Raw genomic sequence first — 21779 nt, 5'->3', positions numbered from 1 at the left:
CCAGTGTTACTTTGACCTCAGGTTGCTTTAAAATAAAACAACCCCTGCAGCAGTGCCAGATCCATCTGCTGCAAGTGGGTCCCTCTTCCATCAGCTCTTGTCATGAGCAGCACTGCCCTTGGGCTGCAGCAGGTCCCCCATGGAGCCATAAGGCCACCAGCTGAGGTGCAGGTTGGTTTCATGGCTCTCTTGCAAGGAAGGCTGAATTCAGCTGAGCCAGAAAATGCAGAGACTGGAGGGAATAAAACTCATAAGGTTTAGAGGATTTGTAAGTTGAGTTTTGTCTAGAGACAAAAGTTATGTCCAGAACTATGAAAAACAGCTCAGTTGTAACAATTCTAAAGACCTGGCAAGTCTTTAAGTAAAAGTTTTAAAGGGATCTTACCAGGGACTTTACAGGATTCCCAATTTTTTTTCACATTCACTTTGGTTTGTAAAGCATCTCTGCTGTAGCTGCCTGATGCCCATTGTTCTGCTCCCTTGAGGGCCTTTTCTAGAACAGGGTTTCTTCTAATCTTCAGACTCTATTCAGCATCTTGTAGGATTGCTGTCCCGCTTTTTTCAGGAACATTTTGAATGGGTGGATACTGTTTGCAAGCACTAGTTAATCTTGGGCATGTGCTAATGAGGCCCTCAACAGTGGAGGAGAACAGAGCTCACTGTCTATTATCTGATTGGGTTTTGTTAATATGGCATTTGTCAGACTCCCCCACCAAGCAGATTTTTAGCCCAGGCAGTATCACAGCTTTCCTTTCTCACTGGTTACCACCATGGTGTCCCTTATGTTGCAGTAACAGGCTGTTCTGCCACCCGTTCCTCCGTATGTTAGTTGCGGCTCCCTTTGCTCCAAGACTATGAGTACCAGTGAATAAAATTATCCATGTCAGTCCTTTTGCTTAGGTACAGTTGCCACTTGGTGCCTATAAACAATACATCATTTCACGACCCTTGCCCAGACCAGGCTGCTGATTCCAGTGAACCTATATTCTTGTTGAGGCAACTGGTGTGAACAGATGGTACTTTGTATTTTCAAGCCTATTCATAACATTTGAATTGTTCTTAAAAGCGACACTGGGTAAAACCAAGGACATAATAATACCACTTCACTTCTTTGAAAAATATTTTTTTTATGTGTAAACAAGAATGGCTTTTCAAAATTTGTTTTTAAAAATTCTGTTTCTAAGATTCACAGATTTTTTTTTTTTGCAGCATATAGTAATTAGAATATGGACAAATAAGTTCCTCTAATTCTTGTCCTTTCTCTCTCTCTTTCTCATTACATTCAGATGATAGACATGATGTACTTTGTCATCATCATGTTGGTGGTTCTGATGAGCTTTGGTGTGGCAAGACAGGCAATTCTTTTCCCCAATGAGGAGCCTTCATGGAAGCTGGCGAAAAACATTTTTTACATGCCTTACTGGATGATCTATGGGGAAGTGTTTGCAGACCAGATAGACCGTAAGCAAGTTTATGATTCTCATACTCCAAAGTCAGGTACCCAGCTTTGATCAGATGATGTCCTATTAGATCATGTGTGTTTGCTCAATAAATGGCTCCAGATAGAGGAACTTCTTCAACACAGAGAATGGTTGCAAAAATATTTTTTCAGCTAATATTGGGGTGTCAGTTTCACAACATGCTTCTGACATCCCTTTTAACTGGAAATCTGTAATGCTACATTATCTTGCATATAAAGAAGATTATAAATGTGTCCTTTTTACCAGCTTGGTAACAGGAATCTCCTTCCAGGTATCCAGCATGAATTTGGGGGTATACCTGGGACACAAAAAGTCACTTCTTTTTTTCTCATCCCTTCGTTTAATTTTAGACTTAAATACTTTTTATCTAACTTCATATTGAACATCATGTCTAATAATTGAGGATTAGACCTTTCAGCACCTGTCCTTCATGAGGATCTAATCTGATGAGTTTTCTTTTCTCTGTTACCTTCTCAGTGCCACCTTTAAGCTAGACCCTGTGATGCAATTCTTTGGGTCTAATAATTAGATCCATTATTAGAATATTATTGCATTTATTATTAGAAGGTAAGACTGTGCTCACACCAATGCAAACAGGAAAAGAGCCAGTATTTAAATATATTACCTCCTCAGGATTCATCGGGTAGGTGATCAGGAAAATGCTGGTTTTCTGTTTAGATTCTGTTTAGTAAATCTTCTGGTGCCACTCGTTGCATTACCACCAAATGAGAGAGGGCATCATGAGAAATTATGCAGTAGATGACCAAACTAAGAACCACAATGTTATCTTTTGCAAATACTGTCATGTAGCTGATGTTCATCATTCCTACTTAATTGTGTGTAAGTCTTGGCAGCATTTGGAAGTCAGTACCTTTTCCAGTGGCAGATGGCTTCTATTAAAGCTCTGTTTAGGACATTGTATTTTATTCTATGTACCATTTTAGGAAAGGGCAGTATTTTCAAAATTTATTTGTTTCTTGTTTGGTATTGATGAACTTTGAATGAAAAAAAGATGTTTCTTTTTGCTGAGCTGGTTAAAAGTAGTAAATGTATCTATATGACAAATAATATCCCCAATTGAATATAGTTGCAGATGGATAGATGTATATGTATCCCATGGCAGATATTTCAGCAGTTTCATGTTCTTTTTCCTGGCTAGCGCTGAATGTTATTGTGCATACAGATGAAGCCTCCTTTTTATCTTTACTCCCCTACTTGGTTTTCAGAGGCAGCATGGCATGCAAGGAAATAAGCAAGTATCTATAATGACAAAATTTGTCACTATGTTTCACTTTTTACCCAATTCCCTCATTTTTATCATTTTCCCTTTTCTTTTATTTTTAAAAATTCATTAATTCCAAAGGCATAATAGTTGGGGATATAAAACTTCATCATGCTCCGAAAGCATATTAGAGAGATAAATTTTTGTATCATTAACCTATGACTTCCTTCTACAAGCAGAATTCTGTCTGTCCCTCTACAAGTGGCCATTTATTGATATTGTACTAAGTAACTACCATAGTGCAACAAACGTGGAAATTGGCTGAATAAAGTGTTCTTGTTTTGGTTTTTTTTATTGAAGGGCTGATTACAGTTTAGAACCCGGAACCTTAAGAAACTGAAGGGTCCTTGAATGAAGCATGGTATTTAAGTATGAAAACTGGGTTGCAGGCTGCACATCCTTGCATGAGGATTTGAGATTAGTCTTATGTGTTATTCAGATGCACAACATTTAAACCATGAAAAAAGATGCAGAGTAATTACTTCTAAAACTTAGAGAAAGCAAACTTCCTGGCGGCTTCAACTCCAGCTTTTAAATATAGACATGTTGTTTTTCTACCTGTGTCAAGGAAACTCGGAGTTGCAGCAAAAGTGATGATGTCAAAATGAAAAGCAGCACCTACTTCCTCCTTCCTGAGAGGCAGATGATGCAGGGAATTAGTATCTGCCACTCTTCCAGCACAAAATGTGTACAGTATGTCATGTCTGTCTGATGCTCAGTTGTCTCAAAAATGTTACCTGTGGAATAGACTGGGAGCATGAGCAATGGTTGGTGATGATGTTAACACAATCAAAATGACCCAATGGACACCCAGAAGGTTTTACTGGTATACTCACACTTTTTCAGTATTTAAAAATTTGCTGTTATCTATATTTTCCATGTTGTTCTAAGCTAAATCAGCCACTGTACTCATGTTAGAGTGCTTCAGTGTTTGTACTTTCTCAAATAAGATAAGCGTGTTCTTAAATTGTTATGCTACATCTAAACTGAAATTTAACTCTGTGGCTTAGAGCACATTATTTTTTAATCAGTATTATTTTAACAAAACAAAAGGGTTGCTTTGTGAATTTTGTTTGTATTTTGGTGTTTAATATTGCTACAGTATAAGCAAGTTTGGGTTTCAGTAAAAGTGCTGATCATGGAGAGGCATGTTGATTTGAGCCACTTTCCTGGAAAACATCCTGGTATCTGAGAAATGTACAAAAATGTGTGCTACTCTAACATTTCTAATTTACTTTATTTTTGAAAAATTATTTTTATCTATTTAATTAATTATTTTTATTTTATTTGTGAAGCATGCCATAAAGGCTGACCAGATACAATGTCTGGATCCACCTCATCAGCTGGCAGCCTATTCATCCAGTGGGTCTACTCTCATTTTTATTTCAACATACTGCTAAATGCCTTGCTCTAAAAGAGTGTGTCATATGTATTTATATTTTTTACCCATAATTTCTGTATTCATATCATTTTTTAATGGAAAACATGTTATCTGGAGTATGTGTTAGTGTTCTGTTGGTATGTGATCTCATCTTCAACTCAAAAGTGAGGACAGATTATATCCTCACTTCTGGGATTATGAATACATTATTCAGTGGTGGTACTTATTGTCAGTAATGTCCACAAATACTATATACCTACAAATTTCTGACTAAGAATCAGTTGTAAAGGTGGGGGGGAAGGAGAGTAAATCTTTTAGCTCTGTGTTCAAGTTTTCGGGTAAAGTCAACAAAACCAGCAAAAACAGTCTCTAAGTAGCTCCTCTGAGACTGACAGTTCATCACAATATGACAACTAAAAAATCTAAAAATCTTGTCATATTAAGCAGGTGCTTCATATAAAAAGATGCAGAACTAGAATGGCCAGCTTCAGTAATTCTTGGATGGAGAAGACAGTGTGAGAAGTAAGAACCTCTGAATATGCCTAAAATATGCTGGGGGAGGAGCCACAGACAGTAACACGTGGAAGAGTGACTGCTGCTAGCAATGGAGAGATCCTGAGTTCCTGGTGCTCTTTCAGTCCTAGCTATCCATTAAGTCCACAGCCCAGCTCCATATGGCCTTGGGGAATGGGGGACTAGAAAAGACAAACTTTACTATCACAGTGCAACCATAATGGTCTTCCTCTAGGTCTTTGAGCAGGAAATGAGTAGAGTATGATCTATAAACAAAGGAGGTGCAATTGCGATTTATTGGACCATATTGCTCCCACAACTAAATCCAGCTATTCAGCTAATTCCTTTTAGCTGATCTGGCGCTGACAGAAGGTTACACATACCATGTTGTCTACTCAGGAAGTTTTAGCAATTACATGAAACAGTCTTTGAAGTATGTAAAGATCAAGGAATAGTCAAGCTACTTAATGGAAAAGTGGAACCAGTCAAAATATTAGTCCAAGTGAAACATCAGTAATGACTGAAACTACCTTGGGCTGCTGAGTTTTGACTTGGGCCTAGAAAACACCAGCTAGCAACTCTTGGGATTCAGATAAAGGCCTAAACCGGAGAACTGAAAGCAGGCAGTAAGCTAATCAAATTTATGAATTATTTAAAGGTCAGGAAATGAAAAATTAATATATTTCAGGAAAGGAATAATAATAAGAGCTTGATAAATTGAAAAAAATTAGACTGATATCAATTATGTAGTTAAGTAAAGATATATTATTATCCACTGATAGCTGGGGGAGGAAGGAGAATCTGAATCAGGGAGCTGGTGGTGGCACACGCAACTGTCTCGCTGTTAGGCTGTCTTTCCTAATCCATCTGAGCCTTGTGATGCCCAATGGGATCCATGGGGAAGCAGCCAGCCATGTAACTGCTTTAGTGAATGCCTGTCCAGAAGTGGATTTCCCACAAACACTGTAAAATCTCTCCCTCAGTTCACCTCACTTTGGCACTTGTGCTGGCAGTTTTAGCCAGAAAAATCCATAACACAGTTTTCACATGTGAAGAACTTTGTTTTCACCTTACAAAACTATCCATCTCTCCAGAATACTATGGATACAGAAGGATATAAAAAATACTGAAGAAGAAAGGTGAGCTTGCTTGGTAAAAAAACATGTAGGTAGAGGAAATAAATGCCAACTTGGAAAACAGCAGTCATCTGTAGAAGATGAACATCAGAGCTCACATTTTCCTGTATTCAGAAGGCAAAGCAACTGAACCTGCTGATAGTCAACATGGCTTTGGATTTTTTTGGTTTGAGAAGTTTTTCAGATTTTCCTGGTGTCTCACAGGTTGGATTTCCACCTGGATTTTCTTACCAGCTGACAGTACTTCACGTGCCATCTGGAATCTGAAGATCAGTCTGAGTTGTGTTTGTTTCTTGTGTTTACTCCTTTTTGGAAAAATGTACCTAGTTTAAGAGAAAAAGATGGGGCCTCCTTCTCTTTCACTTGTATTGGAGGAATATCAAGTAAGCAGAATGCAATTGTTTCAGAAGATGAGAGACAGTTATACACAGGTTTTAACTGTTCAATGAACTTCAGAGGAAATTATAATTACTACAAAAGGCTTTTTAAAAATTCCTTAAATTTCATAATCTTTTAGATTTGTTTAATTTTTATAATTCTTGAAAATTTCTTAGTATAAATGAAAATTACATACTTAACTCATTTCATGCTTTTCATGACTTGATAGGAGCTTCCTACGAGGCCCATCATTTGCATGGCACATTCTGGAATCAGAACAAACATAGCAGCTCTGTACAAAATAGAATAAATCAAACCTGTGGCAATACTTTTAACATTGTTAGACAAAAGTAGTGGATAAGATTTTTGCATGGACTACAAACAATTTTGAAAGTCTCTCTGGCCTAGATTGTAGCAGTATTCCCCTAACGAGCACTCCTGATGTTGTAACTTGGATTCTCTTTGGTTGGCTATTTTTAATGGGGGGAGGAGGAGAGTAGGAGAAGGAAGAAAGCACTAGAGTAAACAAGAAAAATGCAGGGATTTACTATAAATTATTATTAAAATAGCAGCAGATTGAAGAGACCGTTCAAAGTCACTTTTAATGTGGCCTGGGGCAAGAAGCAACGTGTAACATCAGGATGGTGTAGTTAAAGAAACTTTCTTGAAGTAATGAGATATTATTCAGCTCCCTGGATGTTTCTACTGATGAACAGAGCAATCCTCTGAAATTTGTAGTTCACAGATTTCAGTATTTTCCCCATCAGTGAAGAAGTGAAGAATTCTAGCAAAGGCCACTTAATATTTGGGGGGGGAGGGGGATATTTATCAGCCTGGTAAGCTGGTAAGGTTGCTTAGACATTTGATTTTAAAATTTTAAAACACTTTCACATCCTTTGGGTTCATTGTGGGTCAAAATTGGAAGGTGCGTATATACTCATAAATAGGGTGATGAAAGCATTAAAAATATCCAGATTTTTTTTTAATTGTTTGTTATTTGGTTACACTTATTTGTTTCTACTTTATTTAGAACTGTGAGTGTAGGAAAACATTCCTCAGTTTCTTCTGATTTTAAACAAATCAGCTTGTATTGTAAAAGTGCTATCCATTTTTATGTGAGAAGTTTTCCTCAAAGGCAAAAAGCTATTCAGTGACAGAGCTGTTCAATTATGCACTTTGGTCTCTTCATTATTTCCCACACCTGCTTTGGAAGGGTGCAGCTGGGGGAAGAGTCATGACACAGAAACTTGCAAGCATCCTTTGCCAAGCCCTCCGCCCAATGCAAAGTAAAAGTGAGCAGTGCCCATGTCATTACAGTAATTACAGCAAGGAAACTAATTCTTCCTGAGCTCTGTCTCCACTTCAGGCCTGAAACCCACAGAGGGTTGAATTACTGGTTTTTTACAACTGTTTCCTGGACAGGAAAGAGGAAGGGTTAGGTATGTAGCAGGAAAGGCCCAGCAGGAAACTGTAAGTGGGAGTCAGGAAGGAAAAATAAGCATGGAAAGAGATTGTGAAAAAGGAAACAAGGGATGCAAAAAGTCAATACATTTACAGGTGTCAGGATGCAATGTTTGAAAGCTGAATGAGGTTAATTTGTATAATTGAAGTTAAAACTCCAATCATTTACTATTTTCTAAAGCCTAAGTTCAGGACATAATGTCTGGACTTTATCCAATGGCCTGCAGGTATCAGAGTGGTTGGGTTTTTCAGCTACCTGAGATTGGCATGTCGTTATGTTAACAGAATTTTCTTCAGTAAAGCATTTCACTAGAATTAAGTATTCTGTGGCTTGTGTTAAAGCAAGGCTATAATGTAAAACAGATGAGTCAAGTTTGCATACATGTTAATATTGTGCTTGGAAATATATTACAATATATTACTGCAAGTATTACAAAAATTACTTCATTTCTCCAAAAATAATTAAAATGTTCAAATGAACACGTTTCATGTTACACATGAAAGGCAGTGCAGATTCCTCAGGGGCGAGGCACAGCACGTGAAAACTCTGGCTTTATGGAAGCCTAGCATTACCAGCGTGGAGCAGTGGGACACCGGCGCCGATCAAACAGGCACCCGGCACCGCAGAGCCCTGCTTGGAGTGAGGCTCCAGAAAAGGCAGCGCAGGGGTGGGTAACGAGACTCGTGCTGAGTAAGGAACCACGATCATGCAGCATTCTGCTCCGCTCGTCAGTGAACCTGCTGATGGAATCAGGTGCTGTGGTCTGAACTCTGAGCCCTGCAGCCGTGCTGGCAGCCGCGCAGGTGAATGTGCGGATGGAGTGGGAAGTGGGAAGTGAGATACCCCAGGTTACTGTACCAAGGAGACAGGAGTGCTTGGGACTCTGCGTACTCAGGTGGGGAGGCCAACTGTCCCATAGCCAAATCTTCTCTCAGCTTACAAACAGAATTCTAATTTCTCAAATTTCTCTTTCTGGTTTCCTCAGAGTAATTGTTCTAAAATGCCCTTAATTAACTGGGGGGGGAGGGGAGAATATTGGAAAATTAATGTCATAGTTTAAAGATGCAAGATGTTCAATGATGTGCCGTGGAATGACTTCTGCATTTTGGACACAGTTCATACATTTTCTTATGCAGCTGAAGATGTGACAATTAAGTGGTGGCTTAGCTCTCCATAAGTAAAGCAAGAATTGAGTATTCCCATGTTATTTAAAAACTGTACCCACAACAGAACATTCAAAAGAGAAAAACTTCTGCAAAGCTTCACGGTCTGAACCGCAACGGGTATATAGAATAGATCATTTCTGTGTAGGAAATCTTATTTGGCCATCACTGGGTGGCATAAACCAACAGAGATTACCCAGTTGTAAGCACGTAGAGCTGGAGAAATATTTTTTGTCTTCTTAGCTAATTTTTTTTTTTTCCAGATTAAATTCTATGGTTTTTTAGGGAAAAAAAAATGGGATAATAGAATTGGAACCAGAATTGGAGCTGAGTTTTTGATCACATTGGTCTAAGGTTTGAAAAATGCTTTTCAAAATTTTCTTATTACTTCAAAATATATTATTTCTTCTGTTTTCAGCACAAAAAAAGACAACAGGTTTCATCAAATGATACTGTGATTGTTCCATCACTGGTGAAATCATTATGGGTTTCAGTTCTGTGCTGTATTGGACTTTGTAGATCTGACTCAATATATGAGCAAACTAATGTTTCCACACAAACAGAGATGTAAGTCCCAGATTGAGTGCTGGTAGCAAGAGGTATTGAACAGTCCAGTTTCTGCTGGGTGAAGGCTGAGGGCACAGAGCTCCACACTCACAGCAGTGCACTGACGGTGTTTTGAATGTCTACATGAAACTGCTGCTTGGACCAGTGTGGAAATTAGCACCACCTCAAAATGATCTGCAAAGTGATGCTTACTGAGAAACAAAGAACTGCATATTCTCAGCCTGTTCCAGTAATAAAATGTGTTTTTGTAAATAGGAAGGACTGGTGACACCATGTGTCCAGAAACAATGGAGTTGCTGGTAAAAAAGCAGTGTTGCTTGTATTTGACTTGGTAATTTTTTTTTTTTTTTTTTTTTTTTTTGTGAGTTGAAAGTTTTTGGAGGGGTCGTGTAGTCCTGTATCCCATATGGTCACAATATTTCTGCATGTAGTAGGTAGGATCTATGTGCAGTGCCCACAAAGTACCAAAATCACACATAATGTAATATGATTGCCAGAACAGACATCCACAATTGAATTTCAGGCTCAGTGAACCAAGTTCAGAAGGACTTTCTTGAGAAGATGCAATGCGTGGTACTGGAAATACAGATTTGTTGCCACACAATAAAATTTTATGTATGGCATCAGCAAACTTTGTTTTCCATGAAATCAGTAGAAAACCCCCATTGATATCAGTAGGAACTGAGACAGTGCTGAGCACTTTAGAAATTCCTCATTTAACCTTCTTTTTGATGGAGATGGGGGGAAGCTAGCTGTAGTGCTGTGCAAAATTTACTAAGATGATTTGTATATGTAAGCTGCTTGCTTCCATTATTTTCTTGAAGAGCTAATTATGAAGATACATAGAACCAGTAGGACTGAGGCTAGAAAGACATAAACTGAACCCATGCTTATAAATGCAGATTACCCATCACTGCACCTGAAGGCATGTTAAAACACAAGCAGGGAAAACTATTTCACCATGTTTTCTCTCCCCTTGCTTCAGTTCTACAACATTAATACTGAGAACATTGTGATTCTGATGCATTTGCGAAAGAAACAGGTGGTGTCTCTGCTGCATACATGTCCCTTTACCTGGTACAGTAAAGACTTGATAATCTCCCCCACTGTTTCTAGGCATGCAGTCAAGAGTCCTTAACAGCAGAAAGTCATTATGAGTATGTCCTAGAGGGGCTTGAGACAGTGCAGTGCTCAGCAATTTACTTTCATGGACTTCCTTTTCCGTTTTTATCACATCCCTCTCAATCAATAAAAAAAGAACAGGTTTTCACCATTAAAGAAATAATATGCAAGCTTTCTTGTAGGATTAAACATTTCAATAACTTCATTTGCACAGCCACTAATTACCACAAGAGTACCATGGTATTTTGTATTATGTATGCAGACAGGCAGCTTACTCACACCAGGCATGTCTCCTGCAATTTTTCAGGGAAATATCTTGATACCCATGGCACATAACACACAATAACAAGAACTGCAGCCTGCAAAATCTGTGATTCCAAGCATAAACTCCTGGGAGGGGGAATGTCAATGCCATTGTTATTTGGAAGATATTGCCTTGGCAGACAGGATGTTATAAATATTTAATATTTCTGCAAAAACTACTGAAAAAATAAGATTCATTCCCATTTTGCATTTTTTTGTTTTCAAATTTTGTTCCCAGCACCTTGTGGTCAAAATGAAACCAGAGAAGATGGCAAAATAATCCAGCTACCTCCCTGCAAAACAGGAGCATGGATCGTTCCTGCCATCATGGCCTGTTACCTCTTGGTAGCAAACATTCTTTTGGTGAATCTCCTCATTGCAGTTTTCAAGTGAGTGAAACATTGCAAAGTATAGACTTGGGGAGGGTGCACATTGTTCACAGCCTATGAAGACTGCTGAGCTTTGGCTTTGGCTGGGAAATATATTCCGAGGATGTAAGGGGGAGAGGGAAAGTAGGCTTGTCCCAGGAAACGAGGGAAATGCCAAGTTTTTCACACTGTGCTCATTTCCAAGGACAGACACCTAATGGGAACCAAGGCAAAGAAGCCAAAAAAAGTTCCATTATGGCATCATTCACTCTCAACAGGGAAAACAAGAGTAAAAATACTTCCCCATCTCAGTGGGTTGTTTTAAGACTCGGGGGTTGTACAGCACAGACACACGCAGTCATAAGGTACTTCAAAAAGGCTGATTACCACTCTGCTTTGCCCAAACACAAACTTACTCTTTTGTTCTGCTTCCTGTTTTTGTGACAAGGAAACATTTGCCAATATTATTGAAATGTATCTAGTTATGATGTTGTCGTATCATCTTTGGCGCAAAGTACCCAAAACCATTTTCAGTCTGGTGTCATTTTCCTCTTCTTGTCTTCTAGCAACACATTTTTCGAAGTCAAATCTATATCAAACCAAGTTTGGAAATTTCAAAGGTACCAGCTTATCATGACGTTCCACGAAAGACCTGTTCTACCACCACCTCTGATCATTTTCAGCCACATGACGATGATATTTCAACACCTCTGCTGCAGATGGAAGAAGCATGAAAGTGACCCAGATGAGAGAGACTATGGATTGAGTAAGACTTAGATAATGCACAGAGGGAATTTTCCAGTGCCTTTCATAATGGCTAGTGTTTGACATGCATGAAGTCAAAATCCAGCACCTTGATAGCCTTCCCAGCAAAACAACAACTTTTACCTTCAAAAACCATACCTGAATAAGTTAGTTTTACCTGATTTTCCCAACCCTTCATTCTCTTTGGAATGTTAAGGAGGCTGGGTTTTTCTGGAAATTCTTTGGGGTTGTTGCCCAGTTTGTTCCTTCAAAGCAAAATGTTTGTTTTGCTGTTACTAGGGGTCAGTTGTTGTTGGAATTTGTCTCGCTCCATCACACTTCCAGCTTTATTTTTGAAAATACAGAGAGAGCATTCCTACTTTTTGAGCAAACAGCACATACTTCCCCTGAGCACACATTTTGCCTAGACGAGCTGCGAGATGGTGCAAAGTGATTTTGTATACACATTCTCTCCTTGACTCTGACTCAGATTGGAGAAGTGGTTTCTCAACATGCTTTAAATGAAGTCCCATAACCATGATGGAAAACCTGCCAGATTATTTTGATAACACTTTCCTCTTCTCCATCTAATTCTTCAAGGCAGAATATCTCTACCTTGCCCAATGTACATGCCAGAGCTAAGGGATGTGCAACTCTTCCCAGCATTAGCCCATGCCACAGCCCATTTCTCTGTGAGGAGGGAGCAGGAGTCACGTGTGGCACTGGAGATGCAACCAGATGGCTCTCCTCCCACTCCCATCACACTGCTGCTGGCAGATGTCAGTTCTTGCCACGTCAGACAGACCCCTGTACTCCCAGGCTCTTTCCTAGTAGTCTGCTAATCTCATTACATATCTGTTAGGTTACAGGTGGGCTTTGGCTACCACCATCTGTCCAGGACCTGACCAGCAGCTGTGTTTAGATCTCATGTAATCAAAACATATTCATGTTTGCTCAGCATTTGCCTGCTTAACTGCTTCTATCTCCAGAATCATATATAACTAAAGCCACTAATTCCGTAATTAGCAGCATCTATCTGCTTTCGTATCAAAATGCCAGATAAATTTGAAGCTTTCTTTTGAAAGTTTAGTCCATGAATTTCACAAATAAGAGTGTAGTTAATTTCACATGTTAATATTTGCCGAATTCGTATTTCTCAATTTTTTCCCACAGAACTTTTCATAACTGAGGATGAATTAAAAAAGGTCCATGACTTTGAAGAGCAGTGCATAGAAGAGTATTTCAGAGAAAAGGATGACAGATTCAATTCCTCCAATGATGAAAGAATCCGTGTCACTTCAGAAAGGTGCACTTTTTTGTTTGTTCTCATAAGTTGATCTGGAAATGTGTTTCTGTCACCAGTCTCACTCTTCTTTTTTTTTTTTCTTTGAAAAGGGAAATGAAGTAGTTTTGGTAAGTCTTAATTTAAAAATAAAGTGATAAAATGTGATGAGTTTATTTTCTCTTTTTCTGGGTTTTTTTTTCTGAAGTTAATGTGTTCAAGGCCAAGCTGGATGTGGCTCTGAGGAACCTGGTCTAGGGGAAGGTGTCCCTTCCCATGGCAGGAAGGCTAGAACTAAATGATCTTTATGGTACCTTCCAACCCAAATCATTATATGATAAGTTTTGTAAAGGGACCTTTTATCCAGTTGTAATAAAATATATCCGATGCAGTGAGAGGCACCAATTATGCTTACACTTCAGTTCCTAAAGCAGAACTTTAGGGCACAAGGTGTCAGAACAAAATGGAAGAGTAAATTAGAGTTCCTCAATGAAAACCATGACTTTAGGGTTTATCTGTGAGCCATTCAGATAGGGAGCAAGCCTTGTTTCAGGACAGCCTGGCTAGGTAAGCTAGTTTCATTGGGACCAATGGCGACATGGATTTTAAATGGAACAAGACATTTCACCTACAGCAATGTGCAGAGGAAGAGAGCAATACAGTAATTAAGTGGAAGTTGCCAGTCTTCAAATTCACCAGTCCTAAAAATTTCTAGGTCTATTGATCTTCTGTGGTGCTCACATGCTTTCATGGAAAACTGCTGAGCTCATTTTTAGAGGACAGAGTTTGTGTTTGATTCATAGCACTTTTGCCAATAAATATTTTAGGGTAATATCCTGTCAGATATTTATAAAATTTATGAACCAGTGAATACTCCAATCCCTGAAAACTCCATTTTAATTTGGATGACAGAAGTCAGGCAAGTTGTCATTTTCATCATTTACACAGATGTAACACTCTTCTCCTTATACATAGTCTTCCAGCACTGCCCCTGATTCAGCTATGCCTAAACTATGTTTTCTGTAGGCAAGGAAACATGCTGTTAATTTGGTTTGGAAATAAATCTATCCCAGAGCAGGATTAGAAGATACAGTATCAATTAAATATCTGCATTACTGAAAACAAAAGCAGTCCTAAAACATACATTTTAAAAAACTATATTAGAAGGGAAGTTGGTAAGGCATGGAATGGTTACCTCATAAAGGATGGCCAAGTAATCCAGCATTACTGGGTCTGGAAGAGACAAATGAGGGATGAAATTATAGTGGTCTATATAACTATGAGTGCAAGGCAAAGGTGAGCAGAAATCCATTATTTGCTGTCACACCCAGAACAAGATATAGGGGAGCAACAGAAAAATTTATCAGGATCCTGGGTTCAAAATGAACAGAAAAATAGGTGATCTTTTTTTCATGCAGTAAGTAGTGTAACACAACAAATTTTGAAAGCTGGAGAGGTCTAAAAGAAGCTGATGATGTCAGCTAAAAGGCTACATGCATTCAAACAAGACTAGACAAGCTTATGAAAGAGAAATCCAGTAAGGACTGCTAAATGCATAGAGATCATGTTGAGCATATAAAGTTCCTGAGCAGAAAAGATTTAGAGACTGGAGAATATGTAGGGGGAAGAATTACACATACTTCACAGTAAGACAGTAGCTAAATTGGTCTGTGGTCCAACTGACTACCTTTTTTTCTTGTGTTCTGATAGTCTAGTGGCCACAGAACTGTCCTGAAAATCATAGATGCAGGTTCAAATCTCTGAGTATAGGTTTTCTTTTGGTGGCCAAGGAAGGAAGGGGTATGTTTGAAGACCTGTAAATAAGAAGTAATCTAGCTGGGTCCTCCCCTACGTCATGCAAGTGTTGTAAGTCCTTGAAAATGAAAACATAACAGTCTGCCTTTTCACTCTGTGCTAGCCCTATTTTATAGGAAAAGAGCCCTTACCTCTAATTTAGATGAAAAACTTAAAGCACCTTGTTTCAGAATGAAGTTCATGAATATGAATCCTAAATGAAGACAAGCATCTGAGCCTCACAGAAATAGCTCTTTAAAAATCCATTTACCTTAGTCAGTAGTTTAATGTGGAGACAAGTGTGCCCCAGCTCTGTAACAGAGATACAAGCAGTGACCCCGTGGGGTGCAGAGGTCACTCCCAGGCCCAAGTACACTAATAGGGCTTTCAGCAATGAAATCCCAGCTGAATGCAGTTCTTATAATAGGTCTGAGGAATATTTAAAATATGCTAGAGGAGTCAGGGCTATCTGAGTATCATACATAAACACATTTTAGAAAAAGGATGCCTGGGTCTGTTATTTTGCCTGCAGTCATGGCCAAGTCCTCTTAAATCTAAAACACTTGTATTTGTTACAGCCAGGACAGGGTTAATTTTGTTAATTTTTGCAGTAGCCAGCAGGGGGTGTGAGGACCCTGAGGTTGTTTGATACTACCTCATGTCATTGCCAGGGGCAGGGGAAAGGGACTCTTTCTTCTTGAAGAGGAGGGATTCCTTCTGGTCGAGAAAACATGGTGGATGGAACAGTCTGGTACTGCTTGTTACCAGGGCCTTTTCACTGTAAATAATTTCTTTTTACACCTTTTGTTGTAATTTTTTTGCTGTTACTGTTTGTTTTCTTATCTCATTGCTATTTCCAGTAAGTTGTTCTTATCTCAACCTATGATCTTTGCCTTTTGTGCCTCCAGTTGGAGCAGGAGAGGGGAAGTGGCAGCATGGTTTCTAAAATGCAAAATACCATTCCTAAACCATGACAACACTAAAAGTATTTTTTGTAACCTATGGAACGTTCAAATATATAAAATCCAGATTTGCCCTTTAGAGTTTCCTTATAGAGTTAACATTGCACAAGTAACAAGATGCAGAACAAAGAAAGCAGAGAAGATGCAAAGCTACAGTTTCTCTTCCAACATCCATTCATTAGCCTGTAGAAATAGACCAGGTATAATACCCATGTTAAAGCCATGAGATACCAGTTTAGTCATCTGTCCAATTAAGTCAGCTTTATGTGGTATAAAATTGAACCAGAAAACCCCACAAATGTGAGTGAAGTTCTTCCTAAAGACCTTTCATTTTCAAGAAGCTGAGCATGCTGTTAGGCTCAAGAGGGAAGGGCTAGGACAAGCCCTGTGTGACATAACTGCACCTGGACCTGCACCTGGACCAGTCACTGCCTTCCCTCGCCCCTATGCATGTGTGATAATGCTCCCCCCTTGTTTGAGCAGCTCCTACTTGCAGCTGGGTTCATCAAAGTACCCCAGGTCCTGTTAGGAGAAGGAGCAGCTGCACACCCTGCTTACAAAGCCCAGTGTACCTGGAAGAAGGAATAGGGGGCTAGCACTGGAAGGGAAATGTAAGATGGGAACAGAGTCTTGCTTCCAGTCTCGATGGGTCCCAGAGACAGGTTAGGGGCTCAAGAAATCAAAACAAGAAGAGATCCTGTTTCTTGATGCATTGACCTGGGTGTCAGTGAACAATTTCACTACGCAGTCAGTGGCTGTGCTGGGGCAGGACCACGGTGTCTTGTCTGATTCACCTGCAACAAGCTGCTGTTTATACTCTCACCTTGGAATAGTCCACCCTCGCATTGTGTGGGCCTGCTTCAGTTCAAGAATCTCTTAACTTCTCTTGTAATAAGGGACACCACAGATGTCTCCAGATTTGATGTCACCAGACAGAATCCCTCCTTTACCTGATCATTTCACATTCAGAAATTAAAAGCGTAGAACAGCACTTGATGTTTGTCTTTCCTTGACCTCAAGTACTAAGCAACTCAGAGGGGTAGCTGTTGCTGGGAGAGTGGGAACTACAGGCAAAGTTTATTAAAGAAGCCCTGCTGCTGACTCTGATGGGAAGAAAGAACTCCACTGTGTATTTAAACTCCTTCACAGAAAGGGGGTTAAATGAAGGTCAGTCCTTCCTTAGCCTTAGATTTTGGCAGCAGTTTAAACTTAAGGAATCACCTTCTCTGGCAAGTTCTAATGATGGCAAATCAGGTATATTTATATTTAAATGAATTATTTATTAAACAGACAAAAGATAACAGATGAGAAATCTTGATCGGAATTAGTTACTCCAAAGTATATGAGTAAAAGAACTCCTAGTAGATTACAGCATAAAACAGTGCACTATATCAAGGTACCTATATTAAAGCTAGCAAAAGAAGCAGTATTGATTAGGAGTTGAATGTAACTTACCACCAAAATGAAGGTAATGGACCTAGGTGCCTTCACTTTAACCCCTGGGGAGTAACCACGAAGTAGGCTCCTACTCGCGGGAGAAGCTCCACACATTTCCAGGAAAACGTATACAAGATTTCTGCATTGCAAAAGTTTTGTGTGGCTTTTATAGTCACAAAGTGAGTGGCTGTCAGTCAGAAATTCAGCCTATCTTGCCAGATCTCACTTCAACAGTAAGATTTTTATTGGCAGTTGGGAGATGCCAACTAGTGTTGACCCCATGGCATCAAAATCATTCAATACAAGACAGTTCGTGCTGTTTCAGTTATCTGACTGGCTAACAAACTACAGATAAGCTCTTGTGGGGGGTGGGATGCTCTGCTACAGTAGCCCACTAGCTGGGATCTCACACAGGCATGTAGAAGTAGCATCGGGTTACTGATACATATCAGAGGGAGTTATGGACTAAGTGGAAAAATATAAAGCAGTACAAGGCTGTAAGGCGTTTTCCTTGAATATATTTATCAAAGCAGGCATGGTGAATCTCCTGGAGACCTGTGAGGAAAGCAAAGTTGGACAAATTCACTTCATTGCAGTGAAAGAATCACATTTTTGGAGAATCTTTCTTTCTAATTACTGTATTACATCTTGACCAGCACAAAGCATGCATAATATGATCGAAAAAGACTGCACTATTTTTCTTGATCTGGCATGAAGCCGCTGAAACAATCACTTTAGTAAGCATTTGTTCCATGTGGAATCGTCTCAATTCTTTTCATACCTGTGCAAAATCTCTTGTTGATTTCAAAAGGAGCAGAGTCACATCATAACAGTATTTGAAAAGCAGATAAGCTGGTTAGAGCAGATATTATTAGGTCATCTTTGGTACTCTGTTGTATCCATTAGTACAGCACTTTATAATCTGCAGTGCAATTACACTTACAGCATCCGTGTGGACGATGACATAGCTATTATCTTGATTTCAGAGCTGGCAGGCTGAAGTGCACAGAAATAGCTTTATATTGGTAAAAGGGACCTACCAGGCCCACCCCCACATGAAAAATGACAGCAGGAAAGGTCTGTGACTCTGGTGGCGTCTCTCTGTGGGCATAAAGAGTTAACTGGTCTTAGGCTCCAGTGGGAATGCAGCCATGACAACCCAACTTCCTTAGCCTGCAAAAACCACTGCACCTGGGAAAACTGGCTGGCTGCTTGCATCAGCACTTACCAAAAGATGTCAAAGAGGGCAAAGTACCCTGTTACAGGCTTGATAACTGCTGTCTGTTTTATTTTTAAAAAGCATTCCACCATCACCTATCACAAGCTCAGTGGTATCTCTGTAAGTGACTTTCATGTCAACAGCCTTTGTGGCCGCTGAAAAAGATTTTGAAATATAAATGATGTCTTAGAAATGGACATAGGTCCACAAAGAGGCTTGTGAACCTAATTCTAGCATTCGATTAAGAGGTCTACTTCTAAAAAGAGTGCCTTACTCCCATTAAAGAATTATTTAATTAAATTATTGATGAACTGATGTGCAAAGGTTAAAAATAAATAAGCCAAAATGAATGCCAGCAAAAGTCATAATCTCCCAAACTGTAATTAAAAAGGCATATCACAAGTAATATAAAATCTTTGCCAGGTTCTGAGTTACTGAACATTATCCTGGTAAAGTCCACATTTGTTCCACTATTAGAAATTTTTGAGCTTCAGCAGCACACCTTGATGCATGTTTTACGCATAGCCTCCTCTTTTTCTCTTCTCATTCTGTTGGTATGGCTTTGCACTTTCTAATACATTGAATAAATCTTGCTGCAAGGAAAAGCACAGGTGCAAAGGAGACATCATAGATGGATATGTGAGATTTGTTAAAAGGTTTATACTTGCTCCTGAATACACATGGAGAAAAAAATCCAAAGCAAACCTTGGGCATTCTTACTTTGAAATAGTGTTTTAATTCAAAACTATTCCTAAAGGAAATACAGGTCTGGCTGTCTATTCACTGAGTGCAAGAATATTCTCCCAAGAATATGGGAAATAGAAAAACTCACTTACTAAAACATTTTAAGGACCAGAATATGTCTGCATGTCTCCAGACCATATCCTTCTATGTTCACAGTGTTTGGCTGATGTGATTTTATGATGTTTCTAATAGGTTCACTCCCAGAACATGGTGCTGTTCTGTATGATGAATGATTACAGAACTGAACATCAAATTAATGCAAGAGAATATCACTAATAGAATAAATATTTGTTAAACATTCTGGAGTTGCCAAATGCAATATATATAACTAAGGATGACAAAGCTAATATCTTTGGGATTGGAGGAGGCCATCATCTTTCAAGCTTTCCCTTCATGAATAAAATTAGATAGTCAGGTCTCATGAAGTGTAAACACATGTTTGTATTTTTCAGTTACCTATGCACATCTCTGGTTACCCCCAGTCTCCAAATCCAGACTGCTCTGTCCTTATCTTGTTACATTCCTCTATAAATTTTCCACTACTATCAATGCAATCACATTTGTCATCACTTCCATAGCAACAAACAGACCATGTAACTCAAAAGTCTCACTTTGCCTTGTCTGACACTGTGCCACTGACAGCAGCTGCTAGATCCCATTCAGGGAAGGCAGAACAAATACAGGAACATGTATCAGTGAGGTTTTATTCTAGGTTCTCCTTGTGATGCATTAGTTGTGTTCAGTAGCATTGTGTAGTCCTCACATGAATGTAGGATACAAAACTTATCTCACTATGGACAGTTCTACTCGTATACCAAGTGGCTATGTTGGTATTAAAAACTATTTCACTTGTGCCAAAGCAGGAAAGAAAACACAAATCAAAACAAAACAACAACAAAAACAACAACAACAACAAAACCAACAACAACAAAACACCAAGACCATAACCGGATTATCCCGTTAGCTTTAAAGAATGTTACAAATTCATCCCAGTTCTTGGTAACTGTTGCTGGGGTGAAAGGTTTTTTGCCAGATGTAATCTGAGCTGTAATTCTCCAGTAAAATCCAGTAAAATTTTTCCTTATGTCTGACAGCCCTAAAATTGTAATGTTTTATCTGTTCATCATCTTGGAGCAATTGTAGAATCTGAATGTGGGGTGAAGGACTCAATTATTGGCTAATAAATACTTCAGAAGTATAATTGCTTTTATAAAATAGCAGTTCAGATAAGTAATAACATGAGTGAAAATCCAACTGCTTCCCATATAAACTGCTCTCACTATGAAATTACATCCTGTGCTTGCAATAACATTAATCTGTTTTGTTGGAGAAGTTGGTAGAACTAGAAACAGGCTGGTGTCTAAATGATAATGAGTAGAATGAGATTCCTTGAAGCTACCAGTTCATTTCTTAGCAGTGATTACTTGATCATTCATCTATTGAAGAGTGATGATAGCAATACAGTTACTGCTGCACATTTCATTTGTTGTGCTTGTGCCTTCAGAACTCACAGACTGAAGCAGGAAAAGCCTGTATTTCCCAGGAATATGAGACTTGCTGTAGGGAGCCGAGTCACACTCCTTCCTGGCCTTTCCTCTCCTGTGTGGGCACGTTCTGTTTTTCATCACCACAAGGTAGTCAGACTTCAGTGTTTTACCAGGAAAAGTTCTGAGCACTAGGTAGCAAGGCATTAATGCTGTCCAATATTCATTCTTTATTAAAATCTTTCCTTCTGTACAAATAAGAGCAAGTTACAGTGTTGTCAGTTCCAAATCACTTGTCTTGTTGAAAAAGTAACTAGCAGTAGTAGAAGATGATATTTACCTCATCAGAAATCCTGGCAATGATTTGTGTGCCTATCAACTATGACAGTGTGCGTAATAATATTTGAGCATGAATTGCACTAACTGGCATAGAGTAAGAGACCTGTGAAGAAAAAGTGTGGAAATCATGCCATTTGTTATCTTTTGCGTCTTTGATCATTTTGCAGTGTCTACAGCAATGGGGAAAACCAGAATTATAACCTACCAGACAAAGATAACTCCATGAGCTTGTTGCTTTTAGTACTTCTTCAACAGAAAGAGGAAGTCCCAGCCTGTCACTACCAACAGAGAAAATAATTGTGCTAAAGGCAATTTCATCATGTAAAATTTTCAGACTCCCTATAAATCCTTCAGAAGACAAGTTTTAGAAGTCAGAAAATTGAAGTGGTTAAAAGCCACTGGCATAAATTTGTACACAATTCCCTAAAAATTGAAAATATTTTAAAATGTGACAGATCAATGTCTAGAAACATTTTCAGACTCCCTATAAATCCTTCAGAAGACAAGTTTTAGAAGTCAGAAAATTGAAGTGGTTAAAAGCCACTGGCATAAATTTGTACACAATTCCCTAAAAATTGAAAATATTTTAAAATGTGACAGATCAATGGTCTAGAAACG

General features: G+C 38.9%; 1 protein-coding gene and 1 long non-coding RNA gene across 4 annotated transcripts in view; one reads left to right on the top strand and one right to left on the bottom strand.

Annotated features, from left to right (window-relative positions):
* Positions 1 to 21779, top strand: part of TRPM3 (transient receptor potential cation channel subfamily M member 3) — a 142940-nt gene that overhangs the window by 113186 nt on the left and 7975 nt on the right. For both annotated transcript variants that reach the window (XM_017736449.1, XM_008635367.2), the window contains 4 exons: positions 1287 to 1461; positions 11027 to 11177; positions 11723 to 11922; positions 13074 to 13206. In XM_017736449.1, coding sequence (XP_017591938.1) covers positions 1287 to 1461; positions 11027 to 11177; positions 11723 to 11922; positions 13074 to 13206 — 659 coding nt within the window. The remainder of the gene's footprint in view (positions 1 to 1286; positions 1462 to 11026; positions 11178 to 11722; positions 11923 to 13073; positions 13207 to 21779) is intronic.
* On the bottom strand, positions 2278 to 21614 carry LOC108447191. Of its 2 annotated transcripts, XR_001862607.1 has the most exons (4): positions 17394 to 21614; positions 14378 to 14415; positions 6368 to 6437; positions 2278 to 6116 (listed from the first exon to the last, which is right to left on the bottom strand). It is a non-coding gene; the product is annotated as an uncharacterized LOC108447191 (long non-coding RNA). The 2 variants fall into 2 exon arrangements; XR_001862606.1 differs by lacking the exon at positions 2278 to 6116 and having other exon boundaries at positions 6290 to 6437.

This window comes from Corvus brachyrhynchos, unplaced genomic scaffold, assembly GCF_000691975.1.
Source record: "Corvus brachyrhynchos isolate BGI_N302 unplaced genomic scaffold, ASM69197v1 scaffold716, whole genome shotgun sequence".
NCBI classification, from domain to species: Eukaryota; Metazoa; Chordata; class Aves; order Passeriformes; family Corvidae; genus Corvus; species Corvus brachyrhynchos.
This window is presented reverse-complemented; position numbering and strand designations above follow the sequence as displayed.